The sequence below is a fragment of the Rhizophagus irregularis genome, chromosome 3 (genome assembly GCF_026210795.1).
Source record: "Rhizophagus irregularis chromosome 3, complete sequence".
NCBI classification, from domain to species: domain Eukaryota; kingdom Fungi; phylum Glomeromycota; class Glomeromycetes; order Glomerales; family Glomeraceae; genus Rhizophagus; species Rhizophagus irregularis.
The window spans coordinates 5718098-5743806 of NC_089431.1; the positions used below are offsets into that span (position 1 = coordinate 5718098).

At 27.0% G+C, this 25709-nt stretch overlaps 6 protein-coding genes across 6 annotated transcripts; 3 read left to right on the forward strand and 3 right to left on the reverse strand.

The window, feature by feature from the left end:
- The first annotated feature begins 386 nt into the window (after positions 1-386).
- OCT59_021373 (uncharacterized protein) lies at positions 387-2316 on the forward strand. Its single transcript, XM_025309903.2, has 4 exons — positions 387-1178; positions 1270-1330; positions 1442-1651; positions 1747-2316. Exons 1-4 carry the CDS (start codon positions 444-446, stop codon positions 2121-2123), a joined length of 1383 nt encoding a protein of 460 aa, XP_025188231.1. The 5' UTR covers positions 387-443; the 3' UTR covers positions 2124-2316.
- A 730-nt stretch (positions 2317-3046) lies between these two features.
- OCT59_021374 (uncharacterized protein) lies at positions 3047-4142 on the forward strand. The gene is made up of 4 exons (XM_025313009.2): positions 3047-3332; positions 3404-3589; positions 3674-3742; positions 3820-4142. The coding sequence occupies exons 1-4, from the start codon at positions 3110-3112 to the stop codon at positions 3987-3989; spliced, it is 648 nt and encodes a 215-aa protein (XP_025188230.1). The 5' UTR covers positions 3047-3109; the 3' UTR covers positions 3990-4142.
- Positions 4143-5222: 1080 nt separating this feature from the next.
- On the reverse strand, positions 5223-5846 carry OCT59_021375 (uncharacterized protein; the record flags this gene model as incomplete). Its single annotated transcript, XM_066149830.1, has 3 exons — positions 5223-5395; positions 5481-5773; positions 5844-5846. The coding sequence occupies 3 exons, from the start codon at positions 5844-5846 to the stop codon at positions 5326-5328; spliced, it is 366 nt and encodes a 121-aa protein (XP_065990697.1). The 3' UTR covers positions 5223-5325.
- Positions 5847-7859: 2013 nt separating this feature from the next.
- OCT59_021376 (sterol carrier protein 2) lies at positions 7860-10106 on the reverse strand (the record flags this gene model as incomplete). The annotated part of the gene is made up of 8 exons (XM_025313008.2): positions 7860-8251; positions 8329-8496; positions 8580-8940; positions 9108-9261; positions 9348-9389; positions 9503-9618; positions 9735-9885; positions 10022-10106. The coding sequence occupies 8 exons, from the start codon at positions 10104-10106 to the stop codon at positions 7985-7987; spliced, it is 1344 nt and encodes a 447-aa protein (XP_025188229.1). The 3' UTR covers positions 7860-7984.
- Positions 10107-10932: 826 nt separating this feature from the next.
- On the reverse strand, positions 10933-12769 carry OCT59_021377 (uncharacterized protein). Its single transcript, XM_066149831.1, has 3 exons — positions 11923-12769; positions 11783-11834; positions 10933-11688 (listed from the first exon to the last, which is right to left on the reverse strand). The coding sequence occupies exons 1-3, from the start codon at positions 12641-12643 to the stop codon at positions 11277-11279; spliced, it is 1185 nt and encodes a 394-aa protein (XP_065990698.1). The 5' UTR covers positions 12644-12769; the 3' UTR covers positions 10933-11276.
- Positions 12770-22431: 9662 nt separating this feature from the next.
- Positions 22432-22856, forward strand: OCT59_021378 (uncharacterized protein; the record flags this gene model as incomplete). The annotated part of the gene is made up of 2 exons (XM_066149832.1): positions 22432-22616; positions 22733-22856. The coding sequence occupies 2 exons, from the start codon at positions 22432-22434 to the stop codon at positions 22854-22856; spliced, it is 309 nt and encodes a 102-aa protein (XP_065990699.1).
- Between the last annotated feature and the right edge of the window lie 2853 nt (positions 22857-25709).

Below are 25709 nucleotides of genomic sequence, written 5' to 3' on the forward strand. Positions count from 1 at the left end.
TTTATACAAAATAGGTATTGAAAACATCTTAAAAAAAAACTGGATCGAAATTGTGTGATAAACAAATAAGTACTTTATATTACGTCCATTCCGGATTTGGAATAATTTTGAAACAGTGACTCCTATTCAACTCCGGAAGTGTTACATCTCCAAGTTAGATGGTATTGTCGTTTACATAGTTGATAAATAATAAAACTATTACTGGTGGTCAGTTACTATAAGCATTTATTCACTTATTCGCTTAGTAATAGATCAACAATATGCATAAGGAAGAACTTTCGGTAATTATGAATTAGGGGCATTGTGGCATTGTTTGGTCTAAACAAGAAAATAAATTAAAAAATCCAAAGAGTTTTATGAAATAAATGTGTGTCCTTTTTAATTTTTTTTTTTTAATTCCACAGTCCACGTTCACTTATTAAAAGTTTTTAGTAATTAAAATAATGTCTTATACCACTTTTTATTTATGTTTGACCTTTGCATTGGGATACATATTCTTTGGAGTTGAGTCATATGTTCCTGTAGGACGTGTAGGTCAATCTTCTATACTTATTGGAAATAAGATATATTATTTTGGTGGAATAACAGACGTAGGAGTATCAAATGATGCATTTTATCTTGATTTATCTCAATCATTTAATATAGTAAATCCACCATGGACTCAAATGCCTAATATTCCGTTTGGAAGTTCATGGGCATCTGTTGCATTAGATAATTCTAATAATGCAGATATATATCTCTTTGGAGGAATGATGTTTGATGTAACTACACAAAAAGATTCATTTAAATCATTTGTATATAAATTTAATGTTAATTCCTTATCATGGAATATTCCTAATGTTGGTGGTACTGCTCCCTCAAGACGAATAGAAATGAAAGCTGTTAGTGATAATTCAGGAAAAATTTATATTTTTGGTGGAGCTTCTAATTCTTTAGTAGGTGCACCAACCAGAACGTTTCCTAACGACATGATAACTTTTAATATTGCTGGTCCGTTATGGTCAATTAATACTGCGGTTAATGGACTTGCTACATATTCAGCGACATTATTATCAAATGGTATTATTGTGTATGTAGGAGGACTTAGCCCTTTTAATGGAAATAACAATGTAATCCGAATGGCAGATATTTCACAAATTCTTCTTTTTGATACAAATTCTTTAACATGGTCAATGAACGTATGTATTGATATTAATTAATTACTATCATCATCATCATTATTATTATTTTCTTTTTAATTAAAGGTTTAAATTCTTCAAATTTTTATAGTCAGCAAGAATTACAGCAACAATACCAGTCGAAAGTCGTCAGAGGCATTCAGCGGTATTAGGTAAAAAGAAAACAAAAAAAAATAATTATTATTATTTTATAATAACATTTTGAAAAAATTTCTTTTTAAAACATACAATATTTTTTTTTTTAAAAAAAAAAAAATTAAAAGCTCCAGACGATCAAATTATTATTTATGGAGGTACTCGTACCACCGACGGGGTTGACTTTAATCAAGTATCTCCAGATGTGTTAGTTATAGATACAAAAAAAGATCCATTTGAAATAACAGCACCAGAAGTATCTACAAATATTGGTAAATTTCCGACACTTACGACTCATTCAGCGGATCTTTATGGAAATTATATGATTGTGGCATTTGGTAAATAATTTATATTATGGAAATTTTTCTTTACATGTATAATATGTAATATTTCACATTAATTCATTAATTAATTTATTTTTTTTTAATTAAAGGGAATATTACCCGACAAAATGCCGAACCATTAGGTAGAAGTGAAAAAATTTATGTGATGGATATAAGAAATTTCACATGGATCAATTCACTTGAACTTACTAATCAAGCGAATAATAATAAAACCACTTCATCTTCTGGTTCACAATCTTCGAATAATGATAAAACAACAATTATCCTTGCATCAGTCCTTGGAGTTTTAGGAGGTGCATTAATTATAACCGCCGGATTCTTTGCTTATAGATTTATCAGTAAAAGGAAAACAGAAAAAGAAGTTCCTGGCTTTTTTGGTTCAAATTTTGATAGATATGATGATGACGCTGGTGTTCCCGGTACACCCGTTGAGAGTAGATATAATGAATTTGAAAGATTTAAATGAAATAGCTAATTCTTTAAACCGATTTGATATCGGTCTTTTGTTAGACATTTTTATAATTTTATGTATTTTATAGTATATTTTCTTTACATACAGTATATACTCTAATTTTATAACAGGCATTTCCGATTATAGACAAAAAAAATCAATGACATTAAAAAAAATTCATGAATTAAAAATTCTCATTTAATTATTTAAAACAGAATGAACATAAACGATTCATAAATGAATTTTTGTATCAAAAAAAACATTAAATTTGATTGGTCAGAACACTATCACGTCAGGAAAAAAGGTTTGGGATAAATTAAGGTTTAAAAATTAAAATTAAAATTCAACCGTACACCGCAAAATTTATTCTAATAGCCCGATATATATATACTATTGAAAAATAGCTTTGTAAAACAAATAGACTCAAAATCATGATTTATTTTTCTTACATCATAACTATCACGTCAGGAAAAAAGGTTTGGGATAAATTAAGGTTTAAACAAATCATTTCAATTAAAAATTAAAATTCATCCGTACACCGCAAAGCAAAATTCATTCTAATAACCCGATATATATATACTATTGAAAAATAGCTTTGTAAAACAAATAGACTCAAAATCATGATTTATTTTTCTTACATCATAACTATCACGTCAGGAAAAAAGGTTTGGGATAAATTAAGGTTTAAACAAATCATTTCAATTAAAAATTAAAATTCATCCGTACACCGCAAAGCAAAATTCATTCTAATAGCCCGATATATATATACTATTATACTATTGAAAAATAGCTTTGTAAACAAATAGACTCAAAATCATGATTTATTATTCTTACATCATAATGAGTAGCATTGTTACAATGGAAAATGATTACCATTTAAGCCATATTAACACATGTATTAATTTAATATAAATATAGGAATTATTCATCAATAAATCAATAAACGCCATTTTGATTCTGTTTGATTTTTTTCCTCCTTTCCAAATCCCAAATATCAAAAAATGCCAAAAGAATTTTTCACGGTCGGTGCACTTTTATATAAAGATTACGATTTATTAGATGTAAATGGTTCACTTCGTATGTTAGGTTCATTGAAAGCAAATTTTAATATTATAACTATTACTCAAACTGGAGAACATGTAACATCATTTACTCCTCAAATCGCCAATTACATTAATTATAATTTTGAAAATTGTCCCGACTTTGATATATTATTCATCCCAGGTGCGTGCTTGATTAATGTTAAACTTTCACTTAAACACTTAACAATCATTAAAACAATTATTTTGGATTAGGTGGTGTTGGAACCAGAGATGAATTGGAAAATAGTGTTTTTTTGGATTTTATTAAACAACGCGTACCAAAAGTAAAATATGTGTTAACAGTATGTACTGGTAGTGGGTTACTTGCTAAAACTGGTTTATTGGATGGAAAAAAAGCTACGACTAATAAACTAGTTTGGAATTGGATGACTTCTTTTGGTACGAATCAAACTAAAATTTTATATTTAGAAACAAGATTAAATTCAAAAAAGTTTGCGTTAATCATATGACTTCGCGTTACAGGACCCAATGTTGAATGGGTAAGAAAGGCTAGATGGGTTGTAGATGGGAAATTTTATACTTCTTCTGGAGGTAATGTATAATTTATACTATACACGCACATCAAATTTATTTATTAATTTTCTTAATTTTCTTTCACTTTATTAAAGTTTCTGCCGGTATGGATATGGTACTTGGATTTATTTCTGACATATACGGAAAGGAAGAGGCCGATAAAGTTGCTTTAGAAGCCGAATATCAATGGCATGATGATCCTCATTGGGATCCATTTGCCGACAAACTCCCTGGAACAGTTGATTTGTCTACTATTCCTTCCTAAGTTTTTAAATTTCTTGAGAAATTTGACTTTTTTATTTTATTATTTTTCTTTCTGTTTTATGTTTATTGATTCATTTATCAAAAAAAGAATAATAATCAATAAAAATTATATTATTTTTTTAAGTAAGAATAAAATTGAAATTATGTTAATTTGAATAAATTTTTCATCCTCTTTATCGTATTGGCTAAAGAGGCTTATTCCCGTTCGTGATCGATTAGTTTAACTTGTACCCGAACTTTTAGACCCGAGTAACTATCTACTGATCCAGTTAAATCCACATCTTGTTCATCTTGAAAGAAATTAGAAATTTCTGGATTGAAGTTTTGATATCTAATTTCATCAAATACAGTATATCCCCAATATTACTACAAGTATATCTAACGAGATACCCTAATTAATTCTTTTGCCTTTGGCCTTTTGGTTCGTAACCTTAAATAATAAAATAATTCCTCCAATAATTGGCAAAAATTGTTTCAATTTTGATCTAACAATATTATAAATTTCATTCAAGACGATTGTTGGTACTTTCCTTGGATAATTAATTCAAAATGTTTAAGACAAACATCAGTTCGATCCTCGTGAACATAATAAAAAGTGGGAAGAATTGATGAAAGCCAATCATATAGCAACTAATGTAGTATTAGGTAAATGCAATTAATGAAGTAGTTAGCAGCGAGATGTTTTCATTAAATATTGAAATAATTGGATAATCCTCTATTGATTTTAATATAATTCGTTAATCGTAAAAGTCATCCATAGTTTTGGCTTTTATATGTCCGATTTCCAGGTTTTTGAAACGTACAATATATTAGTAGATTTTTAATGAGCAGTATCTATTTGTTTCAATTAGTATTCAAATAATTTATTTACTTTACAAATGAACAGAGAGAAAAAGTTGTATGATTTTGAAATTAACATAGTAACGTAGTTAATTTTTTAATGCTGGCCGAGTATCTGTAACGCTGAGAAAGTAACCGTAAAATCACGTGACTATTAATTATCGTAAATTCCCTAGAGCCTTTAGTTTGGCTACAACGTAATATTAGTTTTTTTTTAAAAAAAAAAGCGCCCTGTATTGCGGTAGTTCTGTTCACTACCTACGGTTTTCCTTTGATCTTTAATTAAAAATAAAAATAAAAATTTAAAGTTACATAATTTTATTATTATACTTCTAATAACATTATTTTAATCCTTTTACTTTATGAAAAATTAATCAGAATTCGATTGTATATTGTGAAATCTATTTCTGGGTCAGCTTTATTAATATAGAAAATAAATTACATTTGGCTATTCATTGGAATCATAGTCTTGTTTTACAAATTAACAACTTTCTATATTAATGCTTGTGATCACACCCTTGTCTAAACAATAGATTAACACCATGATTTGTCCCAATAATCGATATTCTGGATAGAATAAAAAATGGTCGTCAGTTATAATGTTATAATTGTAAGAGATCTACAGCGACATAAATAAATGAACAACATTAACCTTATTAAAACGGTTGTGCTGTCCGTTAATAAAATCCTTGAAATTTTAACAAAATAGTTTGTAAGCTCCGAAGTCGCTTCCTTGCAATGCACGCCCATCACGGCCGAAAAGTATTCATGCACTTTCAAAACTTCCGAAAATCTTATGTCGCAAAGACCAAAGGAAAGATAATTCCAGGTTAACGGGCAGTAGTTAAAAACCAGTGATCCACAATCCAGTGATCCACAATCCATTGATCCACCGCAACCAACAACAGCAGCAACAGTAACGACAGCAACGGCAGCAACAACATACTTTAAGTAAATTTTCGATTCGTTTACAACTGCTATAGCAGCAACAATAGTATCAACAACATAATATCACCATACTGGCACTGGCACCTAACTTGACTAATGACTACAAATCTGCCTAATAGATAAATTTTTCACCAGATCAGTGAATATTCAGCAAATATCAAGATGGATAATCATTATACATTGAATCTCTCTCCAGAGATTCAGATTAAACCCAACTGTCACGCGGAAATACTATTAGGACCTTTGTCAAAAAGTTCTGTGGGATACTCATTGGTAAATTGCCTATTACAAGGAGGACAATGTGAAGTATAACATTGGTAATTAATACAAAGATATTGTCTTCACGAGGATCAAATATTTTAATGGATTTGAATTGAAGCTTCTTGAAAAATAAATTGCTGCTTTACGACGCAATCCAGGATGTATATGATCTAACAATTGCAAATACTGCGCCATGTAACACATTAAAATTTTTTAAATTATAAATAATAAGAAATTCCACGTTTAAGAAGACAGGATTCTCTGTATTAGTGTCAATAGATCCATCGTCCTATCCTGGAACTTGCACAATAAAGGGCAAAGGAAATATGTATAACCAAAACCAACTTCAATCATCATTGATGATACACTTTCTAAACTTGTCCATAGTCATCATTGGAGGTAATGGACAAAATTTGTATAAATCTAATAGCGCTTTCTTGGCAGCTAGACAAATTGGATTATACTCTTCCACATTTGATTGATCCGATACACAATTCCAAAATCCAAGAACTGGTCAGACTCAAGAGTCGGCTTACAGTCATATTTGAGACATTAATATACGTTTTTTTTATTTTGCAGTTTATGGTATACTTATTGCTATATTATTGCTATATTACTCCTGCTACATTATTAATTCCACATTATCATGGTGGTGAAAAGTACGAAAAGTACTTCGTATGACTCGATTACTTTCATAATGTTAATATATATATTTTATTATTCAACATACAATATATATTATAACAGGTGGAAAATACTGGTTCTACATTGTTTCCTGGTGGGTGTGAAGAGATGATTATTCCTTATATCACGCGTAATTCGGCGCCATATCGTTTTCTGGTCTTGTAATCGTGTTGTCGCAAATAAGGGCTGATAGGCCCTACGACTCTGAATTAAAGTTAAAGCTGCGCTGGTTCTTTAAAAGTGATTCTGCTTGATCCAATATAACTTGAGAGCAAAGCGAAGTTAGCGAACAGCGCTCCTGGAGGAGTTGTAACTTTTTTTTCAGACTGTGAACAATGGAATGTAACTTGGAAAATAGCCTGGAAAGCAGACTGGGGAAGTCTGGGAGTAGACTGTGAAGATTGGGGACTGTGAAGATTGGGAAGTAGACTGGGAATAAAACGAAAGATGAGAATTCTAATATTTAACGCAATGTGTAAAAATTTTCCTTTGTCCAGGTTAAGGTTATAGCAATATGAATTTGGAAATCTTAGATTTTTATTTTAGTGATTAAATCAGTTTCTATGACGATTAGTCACATGTGAAAACGGAACTTGTACGACAAACCTTTAATCCCCCCTATATGTCAAGACTCCTATATGTCATAATTGTCATATGTCAATGTCAATACTCCTATATGTCAAAGGCCCTTATATGTCAAGACCCCAATATAAGACACCTCCCTATATGTCATTATTCATTGTTATCTCAATTCTCGAAATCTAATCTCGGGATACAATACGATGTGATTTAACATTATTAACATTTCTAAGATTACTCTTACGCACGTAATTATGAATATTTTGATAAATGAGGGATTTATTTAACAACTCTTTTTCGTGATGGTTATAATGATGGTAGTTATATGATGGTTATAGTGATGGTTATAGTGATGGTAGTTATATGATGGATATACTGTATGTTATTATAGTGATGTGATGGATATGTTATATGATGGTTATATTGATTGATGGATATATGTTATATGGTTATAGTGATGATTATATTACTTTTATATGATGGTTATAGTGATGGTTATATATGTTATATGATCGTTATAGTGATTATGATATTGTAAGTTGTAACATCCAAAAAAATTATCAATGTCAAAAATACTACTATATATATTTTTTTCACATCTTTTTCTTAAATTATAATAAAATTATTACAAATTAATATTATTATTATTATTATTATTATTATTATTATTATTATTTATTATTTTTACAATTTAGCTGTAGCAATTAAATATTCACTAACTTGTTTTGAACAAACATTTCTAAAATCTTTTTCAGTTATACCTTTTGATTCAATAGCAGGATTATAATTAAATCTTTGTTTCCAACCTTCTTTATCATCATTTTTATTTGATAATTCGGCTTGTTTATAAATAGTTACAACAACAGCACCACCAAGTCCAATATTATGTTGTAATGCATATTTAATATTTGGTACTTGTCTATTTGTACACCATCCTCTTAATTGCCAGACCTAAAGGAAAAAAAAAAGGGTTCAAAATTAAAAATCAAATCTCAATAGTTGGAAGAATTATATTACGTTCAGCATACCAATTCAGAACATTGAGCTAATCCAGTTGCACCAAGAGGATGACCTTTAGAAATCAAACCACCTGAAGGATTTATCACATATTTACCACCATATGTAACATCATTTGAATCGATCAATTTGTGAGCTTGTCCAGGTTTACAAAGTCCAAGAGCATCATAAGTAATTAACTAAATATTATTTGGAAAATATTTTGTTCATAAAATTACGTTTATAAATAAAATTCAATAAATTCAATAATAATTATACATACCTCATTAGCGCTAAAACAATCATGTAATTCAATAACTTGAATATCATTAGGAGTAATACCAGCTTTTTTATAAACTTGTTTAGCAGCTTTTCTAGTCATATCAGCACCAGCTAATTCAATAGAACTTTTCTTTTCTAATAAATTAGGAGAATCAGTAGCTAATTCTTGAGCAACAATTTCAATTGCTTGATTTTGTAAATTATTTTCTAAAACAAATTTTTCTGATGCTACTATAACAGCAGCTGATCCATCCGAAGTTGGACAACATTGAAGTTTTGTAAGTGGACCAAAAATTTGTGGTGAAGATTTTACTTGATCTAATGTATAAACATCTTTTAATTGTGCATAAGGATTCTTTGCACTAAAAAAAAAAAATATTATATTTAGTAAATTTGATTACTTTTACAATTATTTTTAAAATTACTTTTACAATTACTTTTTACTTTTTACAAATTACTTTTACAATTACTTTTACAATTACTTTTTACTTTTACAAAAAAGAATGAATGAACTTCCTTAAAAACTTACCTATGACGATGATTTTTTTCACCAATTTTTGCCATATGTTCAGCAGTGGCACCATATTTTTCACAATATTCTATTCCAGCATTACCAAATATCTGAGCTGTAAAAGGTGAATTTGTAATTCCACGAGTTTCCGATAATAATGATACAGTAGTATCTAACAATTTAAAATAAATGAATTTAATTAATTTCAAGTTAATAACAAGAAAAAAATAGTTGTAAAAAACAAGTAAAGATAATTACCCAGTGGACTAGTACGATCATTAAAGCTAGATGAGATAGATCCTATTGATTGATTTGATTGATTCGATTAAAGATATACGATTTAATTAACAAATAAACGATTTTATTATAATATTTTTATTATAATATTTTTTATTATAATATTTTTTATTTACCTTTTGCCATCTTCTCAAAACCTAATGCAAGAGCACAATCAACAATTCCGAATTCAACTGCTTGACGAGCCAAATACAGTGCAGTTGATCCAGTTGAACAATTATTATTCACATTTCTTTTTTTTTAAAAAAAAAAATTAAATCATTTAAATAAAATTTATTTTTTAAAAAGATTAATTTATTTATTACATTATTTTAAAATAAAATTATTTAAAAAATCAATTCTTCTTACATGACAGGAATTTGAGTCATACCAAGTTGATAAACAGCACGTTGACCACAAGTACTATCACCAAAACAATATCCTACATATGCTTGTTGAATTACATCGTAAGTTTTACCAATATCCATCAATGCTTTGACCATAGCCTCACGGGCCATGACTATAAGTTAATATTAATGGTATTAATTGGCGATGTTTTTATGAGATATCCAAATATTAGTAGCTAATTGTTACCGCAGTACCGAACTATAATCCATGGGATATCTCCCGATGTAATAATAACTATAATAACTTACCGGGATAATCAACTTGACCACGTGGTTTAATGAAATTGGTCATTCCAACTCCAATCACATATGATTTTCTTTGAGAAGTTGCCATTATTAAAATCGTATTAATTATTATTTTATTTTTAAAGAGGGAGAGAAAGTCGAAAGAAAGAAAAAAAGAAAAAAAGAAAAAAAAAAGTTTTTAAACTCAAATTTAAAAAATCGAAGATTATTACCTAGAAAATCGGGGAATGTAACGCAATTTAAACGGGGTGCAGTTTCCAAAGACGTTCATTCAATTGTTCATCTACTGTTTCAGTGTTTCATCATCCGTTATCCTCCGTTTCTCATCATCATCAACTTTCCGTTCATCTCTAAATTAGTCAATATAAAAAATTTACAAAAAGAAGTTTAGTTTGAACGGAAAAATCTTTATTAATAATATTATAAATTAGGTAGATTTTTACCGAAATCTTTTTTTAATTCAAATTCGGGGATCATAACCATGGAAAACCGTGTAACAATTGTAACATTTTTTTTATACAATAATAATCAATGAAATCAAATTTAGTAAGGTTAATATTGTTTTAAATATTGTAAACATGGGAGTATTTGGTGTTCAAATTTTAATGCATTGAATAATATAGATTTCGCCATATTTCCTAATTTCTTTATTTCATTTAAAAATAAAATATTACGTGGGTTATTATATAATACAATATAAGTATATATTAATATAACTTTTTTTAAAAAGTCATCTGATCCATGTATTGTTTAAATATTAACACAATATTTAAAACAATATAACTCAAAAATAAAATTTTAATATATCTTTATTTAGTTGTTAGTATAGAATAGTTAGTTTAAAATAGTTAGTTCAAATTATATACAAAATTAATAAAAAAAAAAAAAAGTTGCCAAGATAACTCAAATTGGTTAATTCAGTGAAACAAAGAATATTTTTAGTCTAAAAAAAAAGAATGTTTGTAATACAAAAATTATGTTAAAGGGTTAAATGAGTTCTATTTCGAATTGATATTATTAATTGTTTTTCTTGAAACCGATGAACAATTGACATTTAAAAGTAGGAAGAAAAAGCGCGTAACGTAAAATGGAACGATAATAATGATTGAATTACGCGAATAAAAAATATATGTACATTATTATTATATTTTTTTTTTGAATTTTTTTGAATTTTTTTACATTTAATATATCCTACAAATTTTTTTTTTTAGGTAAAATAAAATTACAATAAATAAAATAAATAAAAATTAATAATTAATTACGGATTATTTTGTAAATTATTTAAAGGTTCATTTGAATAAGTAGGACTTGGAGGGGTTATTACAGAACTTGAATCAGCTTCGGATTTTACAGGAGGTTCTAAATAACTTATTCTTACTTGTTGTGTTGTTGTAATTGAAATAAATGAAGACATAGGATCAACGTCATTTACAGAACCTCCAGTAATTATCGTTGAAAAGAATTCACCAGATTTTTGTAAAGAATTATTATGAATATTTGTCATATTTGTCATAGTTGCAGAATCAGAAAATGTTGACGGAAAGGAAGAAGAAGTAAATCTACGAATCTTTTCAAGTACAGGTTTTACGGATACGATATTACGCGTTATTCCATAAATTATTGTATTTACAAAACCTGCGCTCGTAAATACACAAGCGGCCGGAATCAAACTTTATTGAAAGAAACAAAATAAATTAAATTAAATTAATAAAATTAAATTAAATAAAATCAAAATAAAATCAAAATAAAATCAAATATACTTACTAATTGATTCCCCATACATTTGGATTTTCGGTGGCAATAGCAACAATACGTTCTAATAATCAGAATTAATACAAAGTTATATATAAGTTATATAAGTTATATATATGCAATACTCAAAGTTATATATGTGCAATACTTACGAAGAGCCAATGGAAATACTAATATAATATATACTATAGGATACCATACTAATTTTTTATTAACACTTTGTAAAACTCTTTTGGAACCTTGAGTTGCCATTGAACCTTGACGTCTGTAAATTACGGTAAACATCACGGCATATAAAATTATCATAGCGGCAGCATTAAATAATATAATTCCATAATGAAAACCAATTCTATAATTTGGATAATAAGGAGAAATCCAACACCAACTTCCACCAGCATTACTATAAAAACTTTCATCATATGCTTGTTGAATAACATAACCTAAAGCAGATATAACAATATTAAATGGCCATATTATTATCATGGCCAAAAATACCAAATGAGAATATTCATAAGAATGGACGACTAACATATAAGTATGTAAACATATTACAAGAGCCCAAAACCCAGAAGCAACATCTCCTAAATTGATAAGAAAACCTTGTATATCACAATAAGTTCCTTCATTTATAGCATTTATACGTAACCAATTATAACTCATCATAAATCCTATAGATTGTATAAAATCTGATAAAATTAAATTTAATACTAGTCTAGTAACTACTGTATGTCTAGAATGTTTTTGCGTTATTATCCACCATATCATTACAAAAACTGCTACATTACTAATCGTACTCGTTGATAATATTGCTATGACTCCATTTATATGAATCTGGACTTTATTTAGTTTTGGGTTATCTATTAGTTGTTCCATAATATGTTTATTTTGTTTAAAAGGTCGCTTACTTTTACTTTTTTTTTCTTTTTTTTTTATAAAAAAAAAAAAAAAATTTTTGAATTTTTTTTTTTCTTTTATTTTTTTTTTGAAAACGCAATTGTTTAAAATACAAATTTTTTCCATCAGTATTTATATATAAAACCACTATTAATTATTTACACTAGATTTTAATATAAAAACGGGTTTTAGTTAATAAGGTTTTTTGTGTAAAGTGACAATTTGGATAAAACTAGAAATGTAGTAGTAAAGATTTCTAAAAAAAAAAATAACCTAACTAATATATACATCACATCATTTCCAATTTAATTATAATATTTCCAATTTAATTAGATTATTTCCCTTATCACATAATTCAAATCTCTTTATGTCATAAATCATGAATCATATAAATCATAAATCATAAAATCATAATTATTTATTCAAATATATCCAACATTTATTGAATAAGGAAGTGATTATTACATATTACATATGAAGATCCAAATATTTAGAATGAAACAAAGAGATAACGCAGATTTGATAAAGAATTCGTTTTCTTATTATTTTAATTATTTCAATTATTTCCCTCTCTCTCTATCTCTCTCTCTTTTTTTTTTCGGAAATGAATCGGTATTAGGACTGCAAAATGTCCGAAAATGATTTACCAATCCCCTATATTTAGGTACGATCGTTAATCTCTCTATAAACAAATTGGGCGTAATTTTCTTTAGAAATTCTATCGAAAGAATATTTTTGTAGATCATTGTAGATCATAACTATATTTTATCATGTATATCATGTGATTCTACATAAATTCTTACTTTAAATGATATCATGAGAAAATTCCGTCAAAGAAAAATCGTTTGAGGTGTCAAAATATTTGTTTTTATGAGTTAGTTTTATAAGTAAGTTCATACAACACGAAAACGATAATCATTTTTGATCATTGTAAAATTCGAGGAAAAAGAAAAGATTTTTTAAAAATTTTCTAAAATTATCTGAAGATCCTCTAAAATGTTTTTTACTAAAAATAAAAATTAACGAAGATATTTATAATTTATTTTAATTTAGTTTAGTATATTTCCCTAATTATTGATAATTAACTGTTAATTAAATTATCTTTCTAAATACGTTCATAAATCAAAAACTATTCTTTTTGGGCATGTAAAATTCCTGAAATTTATTTTACGCCACAAAAAAAAACGAAACAATACCACGTATAATGATTTAATGTTGGATTACTCTTTATAGAAATAAGTTTATGAAATAATAAATTCTTAATTTGATATAATGAATCTTTTATTTTGGATAATTTTTTAAAAAATGATTACTTTCGGAAAATAATAGATAAAGTGTTGTAAATGGATGGATTTGGATGTGATCCTCATGTTTTCCGTTTATTTCCTATTGGTGTTTTTTAAAAAAAAAATACTTTTGAGACTCTCCATCAACAATGAAATTATTATAATTTACTAAAATAGAAAAATATAATAATAAATTTCAATAATTTCGGGCTATTTAGCATAAGTAGCATAAGTAGCATAAGTAGCATATGTAGCATATGTAGCATATTATAATATATATTATATTGTACGTATGTAATTATATTTTTTTACGATATATCGTTTACAATGCACATAATTAATAACAATAATGCAATGCATTAATTTTATTGTGTAAAATAAAAAATAAACCCCCATCAAATTTTAACCGCAAACTTAACCGCAAACTTACCTGCAAACTTGACTGCAAAACTTTGACTGCAAAACTCAAACTTAATTTTTTATGTCAAAAATCGTCAAAATAAGCTTATAGCGTCATTTGAAAAAACTCGTGTCACATATTTTAATGTATTACTAAATTTTTTTTATGTTTCTTTATTATGATTCGTTTTGTTTTATATTTTTACATTTATAATTTCTTTCTTTTTTTTAAAAAAAAAAATATTATAATATTATATAATATTATGAAACTTTTTTGTTCAAAAAACTCTTTTTTAATTCGCAATATCATTTTTGCATGATGCATTGCAATGATCAAAGATTTCATTAATTTAATGCATTAAATGATGTAACCATTTTAGTAAAAACGTGAAAAAAAAAAATGTGGCTTTGTTCGGATTTTAATTTATCGAGTGCTTCATATCATGCAGAAAAAAAAGAATAATTGCATAAAAATTTCTCCTTATCTTTGATTATTTTCGGTGGTGATTTTTGTTTATCAATTTATATTTATCTTCAAGCAAATATAAATATTTTATTAATATAGATATTTTTATATCGGATAAATTTCTTTATGGAAAAAAGGTTTATTTATTGTTACCTTATATCCTTATATGTAATTATATGTAATTATATGTAATTAAAAAGTTCACTTTCTTTAAAAACACTTTGTTATTAAATCAATTAAAAAAATGTGGCTTTAATGAAATTAATTTCATATCTAAAATTATTTGGCGTTAACAATGGGCTGATATCTATTAACTGTTAAGGTTAACAAAAAAAAAAAATATTTATAAAACATAAGCGCAAAGTTAACATTAATATCTGCTCTCTGCTATTTTCTATAAACAAACAAATTTACCCAGTAGAAACTATCTTTAAAGTGCTTTTATTAAAAGAATGTTCTAAAATCGTGCAGAAAAATCCTTTAGTTAGATGTCGCAATTTTATTTGTACATTTTCTGTATTCTCTTTATCATGTGGGATCTACTTTAAAATATCCTTCGGCCTTCGGTCTTCGGTCTTCGGTCTTCGGTCTTTGGTCCTCATATGTATGGCAAATAGGATTGAAATCTGCAATTTTTTACATTACCCGTCACATTTTCAATTTCATATGGTTTAACAAAACTTATCATATGGTTTAACGGAAATTAATACTTCTTTTTAATGGTAAATTAGTACAGCCTGTACTGGTTGTTTTAATCTGTCGATGAGATTTTGGTGATAATATTCAAAATGAATTTCTAAATTATTAATTGATAGTTTAAACTGTATTTCTGATTCTTTTTGCATTTTTCTTCTTTCAATGATCCACGGGAAATCGTCGTTAATCCTTAGAAAATAATTTAGGAGTATGATCAAAGAGTATGTGCATACTGCAATCATTCCTTGGTAATCAAAAATAGGTTAAAAGTACATGGTGTTTCACAGAGTTATCTAAGTACGAGTCCTTGAAATTTTATTGTCAGTATTGTGAAATAATTTTGATTTGAAGGATTGGAAGGATTGGAAGGATCTTTTTAACTTTAAATTTATTACCCTGTATCACAAATCCCTTAATTTGTTACCTGAATTTTTTGAAAAGCTCTTAATTTCTTAATGTTGGTAGTGTTAAAATGCGTGCTAAAAAAATCACGTGCTGGCGACCATTATCTGACATTTTATTTAAAGTTGCTTTGATGCAGGTTTGTGTATGGTTCATAAATAATGGTGTGTAAGTTTATTTTACATATACATTATATTTTATTTACTGTATATTTATTATTATTTGTATAAAAAATTTAATTAGACTAAATTTACATGTGCATTAAATGACTATTAAATGCCAATTCTCTTAAAATCAACATAAAATATTACAGTCTGACTTCCAAATTGATTAAGTATATATATAATTTATAGCCTTTTTATATAAATCACTAATTTTTAATTAACCATAACTATGAAACTAAAAAAAAATCACCAAATTTAGGTCAAAATTATTCAAAATTAATTAATTTATTAGATTAAAATCATTAATTTAGGCTAAAATTATTAATTTAACAGGTTAATTTAAGAAATTTTTAACCAAAATTACAATTTTTAAAAATATAATTTTTTAATGCAATTTTTAATTTTAGTCAAATTTAACTTTTTTAATATTAGTTAATATGTTTAAATTATTTAGCTCATAAATTTAAATAAATTTATTAACTGTTAAAATTTGTTAATTATTATACAATATATTTATTACTTAAAAGTATAATCAACTTAATAATTATATGGAAATTTATTATAAACTGTATTTTTTTTAGATATATTTTATTTATTTTTTTAATATTTAAGAAAATAATACATATTACAATTATTAAAGGTAATCAAAATCTTATATTACATTTGTGATTTATAAATATTAATAATTTAATTGGTTATTAAATCTAATAAGAATAATGGACTCTTTCCACTTATTTTACATCAATAATAAAAATTTTTTTATTTTTTTATTTTTTAAGTTTTTTTCTATATACTTTTAATATTCTTTTATTAGTTTAGTTTATATTTTTTTTTACTTTAATATTTATTTCTTTTTTCACTAAAATAGCCATAAAATATCTTTTTATTTACAGATGGCAGATATGAATAACATTATATTCTGTTAAAATAGCCATTTAAGCTTACCCAACATAAAAAGATATAGAGTCTTAAAATACTTTTAAAACCATTCACAAAGCCAATTTTAATCATAAAATCTAACCATATTTCCTACTTTTCAATTCACTTAGAAAACCAATTCTGCTATATAGAAAATTAGGCACACTTTTCTGCTATTATTCTTAGCTTCCTACAGCTATTAGGATAGCAAAAATGATGTGTAGAATTTATAACCACATAGTATCATTTTGAGGACATATAGCATGTAATAAAAAAAAGCATGTTAGATCTACTCCAAAAGGTAATCTAATAAAATTTTAAACCCTAATTTAATATTTAATTTTAAATTATAATTCTTACTATTCAATCTATCCAGAAAGCTAATTCCACTAGTTTACAGTCCTATCAGCAAATAAATTGCATTTTTTAAGTATTTTGTAAGGCTACCAACTAAATACAAGACAATCTATACTTCTGACATATGAGTAAACATAGCTCTACAAATCCAGACAGCCAATCCAACTAGTTTACAATTCTGTTAGCAAATAGATTGCATTTTGAGTATTTTTTCTATAAGTTGCTAATTAAACAAAATGCAATTCATACTTCTAATATACGAGTAAACACAACTCTATAAATATGCTTATAGCTAACAAAACCTAAATTATAGAATAGTTAAAAATAGTATACAAAACTAAGTACATATATGATTAATAAAACAAGACCTAAAGGTTATAGAATAACCAAAAATAGTATGCAAAACTAGTAGCAGGTGGGTTGTAAAAAATCATGCATTATAATACAAATTGAAAAAATATTTTATATATACAAAAATAATGATTCAAAATAGAATATTATTAAGAGGATTATTACACTGGCAAATATATATAATATTACAGATAGATGGATAAAAGAAGTAATAGACTATCTGAAAATCACATTTGAAGTAGTATTAAATTCAAACTTTAATAAGATGAGTATAATAGTAGTAAGGTTAAAAGAAATTATGAATATATATGATACTATCCTTGAAGATAAATTGTACTTAAAAATTCATTCTCATTAATATTAAAATATTTAATACTTTTAACCAAAAATTCAATATTTAAGATATGCTTAGAAATTATTAATAATTTTCAAGAAGAAAAAAAATTACCAATTGCATTAGTAAACTTATTAACAGTATTAGCAATTCTGCAACTAATAATATTAGGACTAATAAATAGTAATATATAAAGATTATTTTCAGAACTGAAAGAATAATATATGGAGAATTCATAGACTATTATTATAAGTAAGATCATGCATAAAATGTATGTAGTGAGGAAATAGTTACTATTGAATAATTTAATAAAAACTACCAGAATATTATATTATAATATATCAAGAGCTAACTAAATAGGTTAAAACTAAAATGAATTGGCTATAATACTCTGTAAAAAATATTTAATGCTAACAAGAAATTAGGAATGTGATTACTGAATTTTACAAATAAAAGAATACTAATTTTCTGTAGAATTATTTTTTATATTTAAAAAAAGAGAATTGCACATCAGATTATTTTAAGTGTTAAAGATATTTTGAATAAAATTATAAATTATAATCACAAATAATTCAACTTTAAATTTAAACATATTGACCTTACCTAATTTAGACCAAATATGTATCTGAATTTTTGATATGATTTTAAAATGAACATCACCTGTATCATACTTAATATATTTAATGGAAATGGGAATTTTTTTTAAATACCATTATAATATAAGTTAATGAAGTAAAATCAATAAACTTATTATCACTAATATTAATCACAAATCTATAATTAAGTAGGAGAGGTTTACTTCCTTCTACAAGTTCTACAAAAGAAAATTCAGATAACAAATATTTAGCAAGAAGATATTAACAGATTCAAGAAATCCAAATACTTGTATACTATTAGATCTGAAAAAGTATCAAATAGAGTTCTGAATAGGTTAACCAAATTCAGGTAACCTGACAGGTTGACCTGAATTTTTCAGGTCAGGTTTAGCAATTGCAATTCAGCATCAGTTCAGGTTGTAACATCAGTATAACCTGAATGACCTGTTGACCTGAAACTATGATTTTATATAATAAGTAAGTTATGGTATTATAATTCACTTTTTATATTGATTTTATATAATAAAAGTGAATTGCGATATTGGGATTCACTTTTTTATATTGATTTTATATATAAAAAGTGAATTGCGACGTCAGAATTCACTTTATTATATCAATTTTATATATAAAAAGTGAATTGCGGTATCAGAATTCACTTTTTTATATCGATTATATATATAAAAAGTGAATTGCGGTATCAGAATTCACTTTTTTATATCGATTTTATATATAAAAAGTGAATTGCAGTATCAGAATTCACTTTTTATATCGATTTTATATATATAAAGTGAATTGCGGTATCGGAATTCACTTTTTTATATCAATTTTATATATAAAAAATGAATTACGGTATCGGGATTCACTTTTTTTATATCAATTTTATATATAAAAAATGAATTGCGGTATCGGGATTCACTTTTTTATATTGATTTTATATATAAAAAGTGAATTGCAGTATCAAAATTCACTTTTTATATCGATTTTATATATATAAAGTGAATTGCGGTATCGGAATTCACTTTTTTATATCAATTTTATATATAAAAAATGAATTGCGGTATCGGGATTCACTTTTTTATATTGATTATATATATAAAAAGTGAATTGCGGTATCGGGATTCACTTTTTTATATTGATTTTATATTTAAAAAGTTAGTTGCGGTATTGCTATTCGTCTTTTTATACGATTTTAATATAAAAAACTGAATCGCAATATTTCAAAAAAAATGTTTTGCACCATTTTTTTTTTGATATTTTAATATAAATCCTGAAAATTTTCAGGTTTCAGTTCAGGTCAGGTCAAACAGATAATCTGATATAACCTGACCAGAACCCTGGATAATTATAATTGAGGTCATATCTTACTATGTTTTAAACTTTATTTTTCTTTTAACATGTAATTTTATTAAGTTAATATTGTTTTTTACCATAGAAAAAAATGTTTCTTTTGAAGAAAAGAATCTTTTGATACCAAAAATCTTGTAAATCTACTGATTAGAATTTGAGATAAGTATCATTACACAGGCAAAATTTGGCAAAAAAATATACGCTTTTTCACTATCGGTATACATAGAAATATACAAAAAAATAAAAATTACTATTATTAAATATTACTTTTTAAGTAACAAAATTATAGATAATAGGAGGGCAATTATTATTACAAAGTTTTGTATCTATAGCTTTAAAAGTAAGTTCAGGATGACAAGGGTAAATTTTTAGCATAGAAGATATAACCTTAATTATAATTATCTGGGGTCTTACCTGACCTGACCTGACCTGACCTGATCCGACCCATTCAGAACTCTAGTTAACGTGTCTAGTAATGAATTATGTTCATCTATTCCAAATTCTCTAGATCTAAAAAATGCGTTAAACAATCCATTATTTCATGCTCAGATAAATTAAAAGACGTCTGGTAAATAGTCTAAGAAGAATATTATGATGACAAGCCAACCGAGCTTGATAAAGTTTGTCCTAATTATCTTCGCTAAAATGAGCTATATAATTCCACCCTGTATATGTTTTTCTAGAATTCTACCAATCATCATCATCATCACAGGATTCATCATTCTCGTTATCATCATCATCCGCCCAAAATTTGTTATCATCGCTATCATTCATCATCCGCCCAAAATTCGTCATCATTATCATTTGTCACAAATTCTTCATCCAAATTATTACCAGCGTTAAGATCAGAATTGGTTAGTAAGTTTTGATCCATAGCTGATGAAGATGTGCAGATATAATAAAATACACTAATAATACTTATTTTTAATTTAGTATTCTACAGCCTCTTCGATTAGAAGTAGTAATACAGATAAAATAAATCTCAATTACATTATATATTATTGATTAATCATAAAATATTGGAGCAATGTACAGTATAATTTTGGAAAATTTTCTTGTTAAACAAGCAAATATAATGGGTATATTTCTAGCATGAAAAAAGTGCCAGTGATGAAAGTCATGAAACTTACTTGACAAAGTGCCAGGTAAGATATTACACAATTAAAGGTAGGTTTACTTGGTTTAAGCTGAATAAGCTGAACATTTGCAAAAAGACTTTGTAACTAATACATAGTTTTCCTTTTAAGCTTCTCATTAGTATCACGACTGATTAAGGTTGTTTGTCTAAACCACTTTAAAATCCTACGATTAGTTTCGTCAAAATTTTACTATAGATTTATTATAGTTTCGGCAAAGTTTCGGCAGTTTCGGCATTTATAATAAGTTTCAGCAGTTTCGTCTTTCTCCAAAGTTTCGCCAGTTTTTTAATATAACTTTAATATAGTTTCGGCAGAATTTTGCTTTTTGGCAAAACGCCATCTTGTCTAAACCCCTAGATTTCGGTAAGCAACCTTACGACTGATAAAACAGGATCCCAGATATCTCTTATAGAACTCACAACTGACTTTTTGCCAAAAAAAGACCTAATTTACTTTTTTTATTTTCTGTTTTTTTGCGATTATCTCAGTATTCAGTAATCTGATTCATGCAGATTTTTTATTTTGTAAAGCTCAATGAGAGCTACAAAACAAAAAAAAGTTCATACAAATTGGACTACTAGATGCTAAGATAATCACAAAAAACTGATTTTTTTTTGTGAAATTTGCGAAAAAGTTACCCTCTGAGTTGTATATGTAATGTCCAGGGTTCTGATGAAACAGGTCTCTTTAAAACCAATTTTATCTAATATATTGCAAATAAAAAAAACAAAAAAAAACTTTGTCAATTAAGATTTTCTCGTGGATAATAAACCAATTGGTCTATTTGAAATTATATATTTAATGCAGGATAATTTAGGCGATTCATAATCGATAAGTTGGATTGTTAATGAAGATCTAGAGATATTCATGTTTTGCAATAATCTTGGCAAATCTTTAGTGTATGGGAAAACAAGATAAGTGCATTGCTTGCAAGATTGATATTTCAGTAATTTAGAATTTATTATATTTGCGAAATAAAATAATAGAATATGAAAAGTAATATAAGTAGGAATGAATATGGGAAATTACTTCATACTTCACTTTTCATTCTCTCTACAATTCATCACTATGGCCAGTGAACCTTTGATCAGTACTTCTAAAATTCAAACAGATATTTCTGAGTCTTTCCAATTCGAAGTACTTGCATTAAATTATCTTTGAAATCAAGAGATTTTAACTATTCCCACTAGAATTCTGAAACTCAATCCTTGCAGTATTTACCAAGAAGTAATTCTAAAATTCTGATTTCAATCGTTTGTTGTGTTGAAATTGCAAACACCTTTTTCACTGCTAATGTTTTGAGAAGTATATTATGCAAGTAGAAACTGAACCACCTCTTATATGTCCTTCATATAATGTAGTAATCATTAAACTGACTAGAGAAGAGGTAATACTCACCTCTGGAAAATATCATCTTCAGAAAAATAATGAGGGGCTCATGACTTCACTAGGATTGGTAGAAGGTGGTTTTCGTGTTGGACAAGGAAGTCAGTTAAAGTAAGTCACTATGCAGGATCAGGTGACAAGTTCAATCATGATTGAGGATAATGAACACGAGCATGGTATATTATTTGACATTGATCCTTTTGCATTTAATCGCTTTTCTAACTTAGTTCTCTTAAAGTTACTTACTTTTTGGAAAGGAGAAAAAGCAGGGGCATGTGTAATCTTGACTGGTACAGCACATGCAAAGTTCAAGAGGAATTACCTGAAAAATGGCATGTAAAAGTATATTGAATATATTGGTCCTCTATTAAAAGATGTTTTTGACAAGTTGCTGGAATTTCACAGCTTTCTGAAAAAAGTGAATATTACGCAAAAAGTGAAAAAAATTACCAACTGCATCTCACACGAACTTATATATTTCAATAGGCATATAAAAAGTGATGACACTTATATTTCTAATAGTAACATTGATGAATCGCTAGAATTCTTTTACAAAAATTGATGTGATGAGTTTCTAAAATTGGCAAGAAGTTATATTGAAACGCTCAATGCTATTTCTGAAACAAATTACTGCAGAAATCTTTTAAATATATTTTTAAAATCTTCAGTCATTTATAGTAGCGTAAACTTTGATTAGAAGTTCTTGGATACTGGGCTAGTATATCAGTTTAAATGAGTATAATTATGTGATGTATAAACCATTGTATCCAACTGCTTTAGATGCACTTTTAAATATATATCAGACTTTTCCAATACTTAGAGATATATGTGTCACTTTTCTTAAAAATGGTCAACTCACAGGCAATAACTTTGAGGAAGTATTATTTCAACAGCTGTTGAATCATCACAATATAATATTTAAGGCAACAGATTTGAATGGAGATTATCGTACAATGAATGTATATATCTAGTTTAAACACTTCACTATTCTTGAAAAAGATTAGTTTGCTTCTGAACCACAACACAACCAGTCCTTGGTCTGTAGTTTTGCACAATATTTATGGTTTGATTTTATAGTTGAACACACATTCATTCAAGTTTCTGTCACCCTAAAGCTCTGAACGGTTTGGTTCAGTTCCATTTTTCGGTTCTTTTCTGATTGGTCAGAATCCGTTTTATACAATAACTCGTCATCCAGTAATCGTAGAAACCCGATCTATAGTTCGTTGGAATCGTCTCATTGAAACGGTTCGAATAGTACCAAAATCATCTTTCTAGCATCGATAGATGGCAAGTTAATTTTGCCAATTTTTCAAAAAATAACTCGCCATCTATCGATGCTAGAAGGATGAATTTAGTACCATTCGAACCGTCTCGACAAGACGATTCCAACGAGCTATAGATCGGGTTTCTACGATTACTGGATGGCGAGTTATTGCGCAAAACGGATTCTGACCAATCAGAAAAGAACTGAAAAATGGAACTGAACCAAACCGTTCAGAGCTTTAGTCAGCCCTTTCAACTAGCATAATAGAGATTCTACAGATATCATTAAAGCATTTGAACCCTATGGCAATTATGTGAAAAATCAGATTGAAATATATCTGGACGCAATGTTTGGTAGTTAATATATGGCAAAATTTGAAAACAGCCGCTTTGATATTTGTAAAAATAGTGATCCTGTATTAGACTTCCATATCGTTTATATTACAGATTCTACTTATCATATCACATTATGAATACTACAGTTCAATGCCATTATTGTAGTAGTAAGGCATGTAAACACTTTTTTGAATTGACATGACAATATTTACCGTTAATTTACTAGAAAGAGATGCCATACTTCACTCCACTAAATTATATGCTGATTGTCCTAGTGCATGTGTTCATATTGTAAGATAATCCAGATCAAGTTTTTTGAAAATAAGCAAATATTTTAAAATATTTGCAAAAAATCGGGGATTTTTATCAGGTCCACTATCTGTTAATAAACACCAAATAGGTTTTATTGAATCTTCATGATGTGTAAACTTATGAAAGGACTCTTCTTCTGTGATTGTCATAAGATCAACCATATGTGTTTCACATGATGTACCCAAAAAATATCAGAACGGATAAAAATTCTCATTTTACCTGAGCGTAAAGAATCATTTGTATTATCAGAATTAATTATTAGATAAACAGATGGTATTAGCTTATACTTTGCACCTTTTGGAAAGTCATAATCAAGTACAGACACAGGCTTATTTACTGTTTGTATAGCTTTAAATGTTTTTCCAACTGCAGCAATTCCTAATGAAACCTAATATAAACAGTTTAAATATTAATTTAAAATCATAAGATAAATTATAGAATAATTATATTTACTTTAGCCTTATCATCCTGTAAAATTAAAACAACATCTTGTGAAAAAGCTAATGCAAATGCTTTTACACCTTTAGTTAATGCTAAGCAATAATGTTCATCAACATGATCATTCATCTCATTTTTTCCAATAACTGCCAGGCGGATTTGTGCAGAGTGATGATGCCCTTTAGCTTCTTTTGTGTTTGAATGTTGGAATTGCAAATAATTTTGCATTGTAGATCTTATCATATAAATCCTGTAATCCTTCTTCATTTTTTCGTGAAGATGTTTAATTGTTCATACTTTAATTACTTCTTTACGTCGTTTATGATCTGCTACTCCAAACTCAACGCTATTGTGCATGTTCTCCAAAAGATTGGGTTTATTTATTAAAAATGATGAACATCCTGGTGCATCATATATTTCTACAATATTTTCCTCTTCTAACATTTCCTTTTTCTTCTTTCATGCTCGTTGCTGAGCTGTTGCATTACTTTTTAACTGCTTAAGTTTTTTTTCCTCTAATACTATAGTTTTCTCAAGATCTTTAATCTTTGAACGAAGCAAATTGTGAATAAAGTACTAATGACGTTGCTACTTTTGATAGATTAGTATATTCACATAGTCTAGCATTAGCTTCTTGAAGAATAGCATTTGATTGATTTTGTGCTGTTACATTTTTTGAAACTTGAATAATAGTAGAAGGTTTGGAAAGAGTATTTGGAAGTGATACTGAAAGTCTAAATACAGAATTTCATTGTGAAAAAAAAGTGAAAGGAGGAGGTTGAACAGGAGTCCTCAATAGTTCAGAAATAAAGTTATGAATAGTATTTTTGTATTTTGTTTTTACTTCTCGCC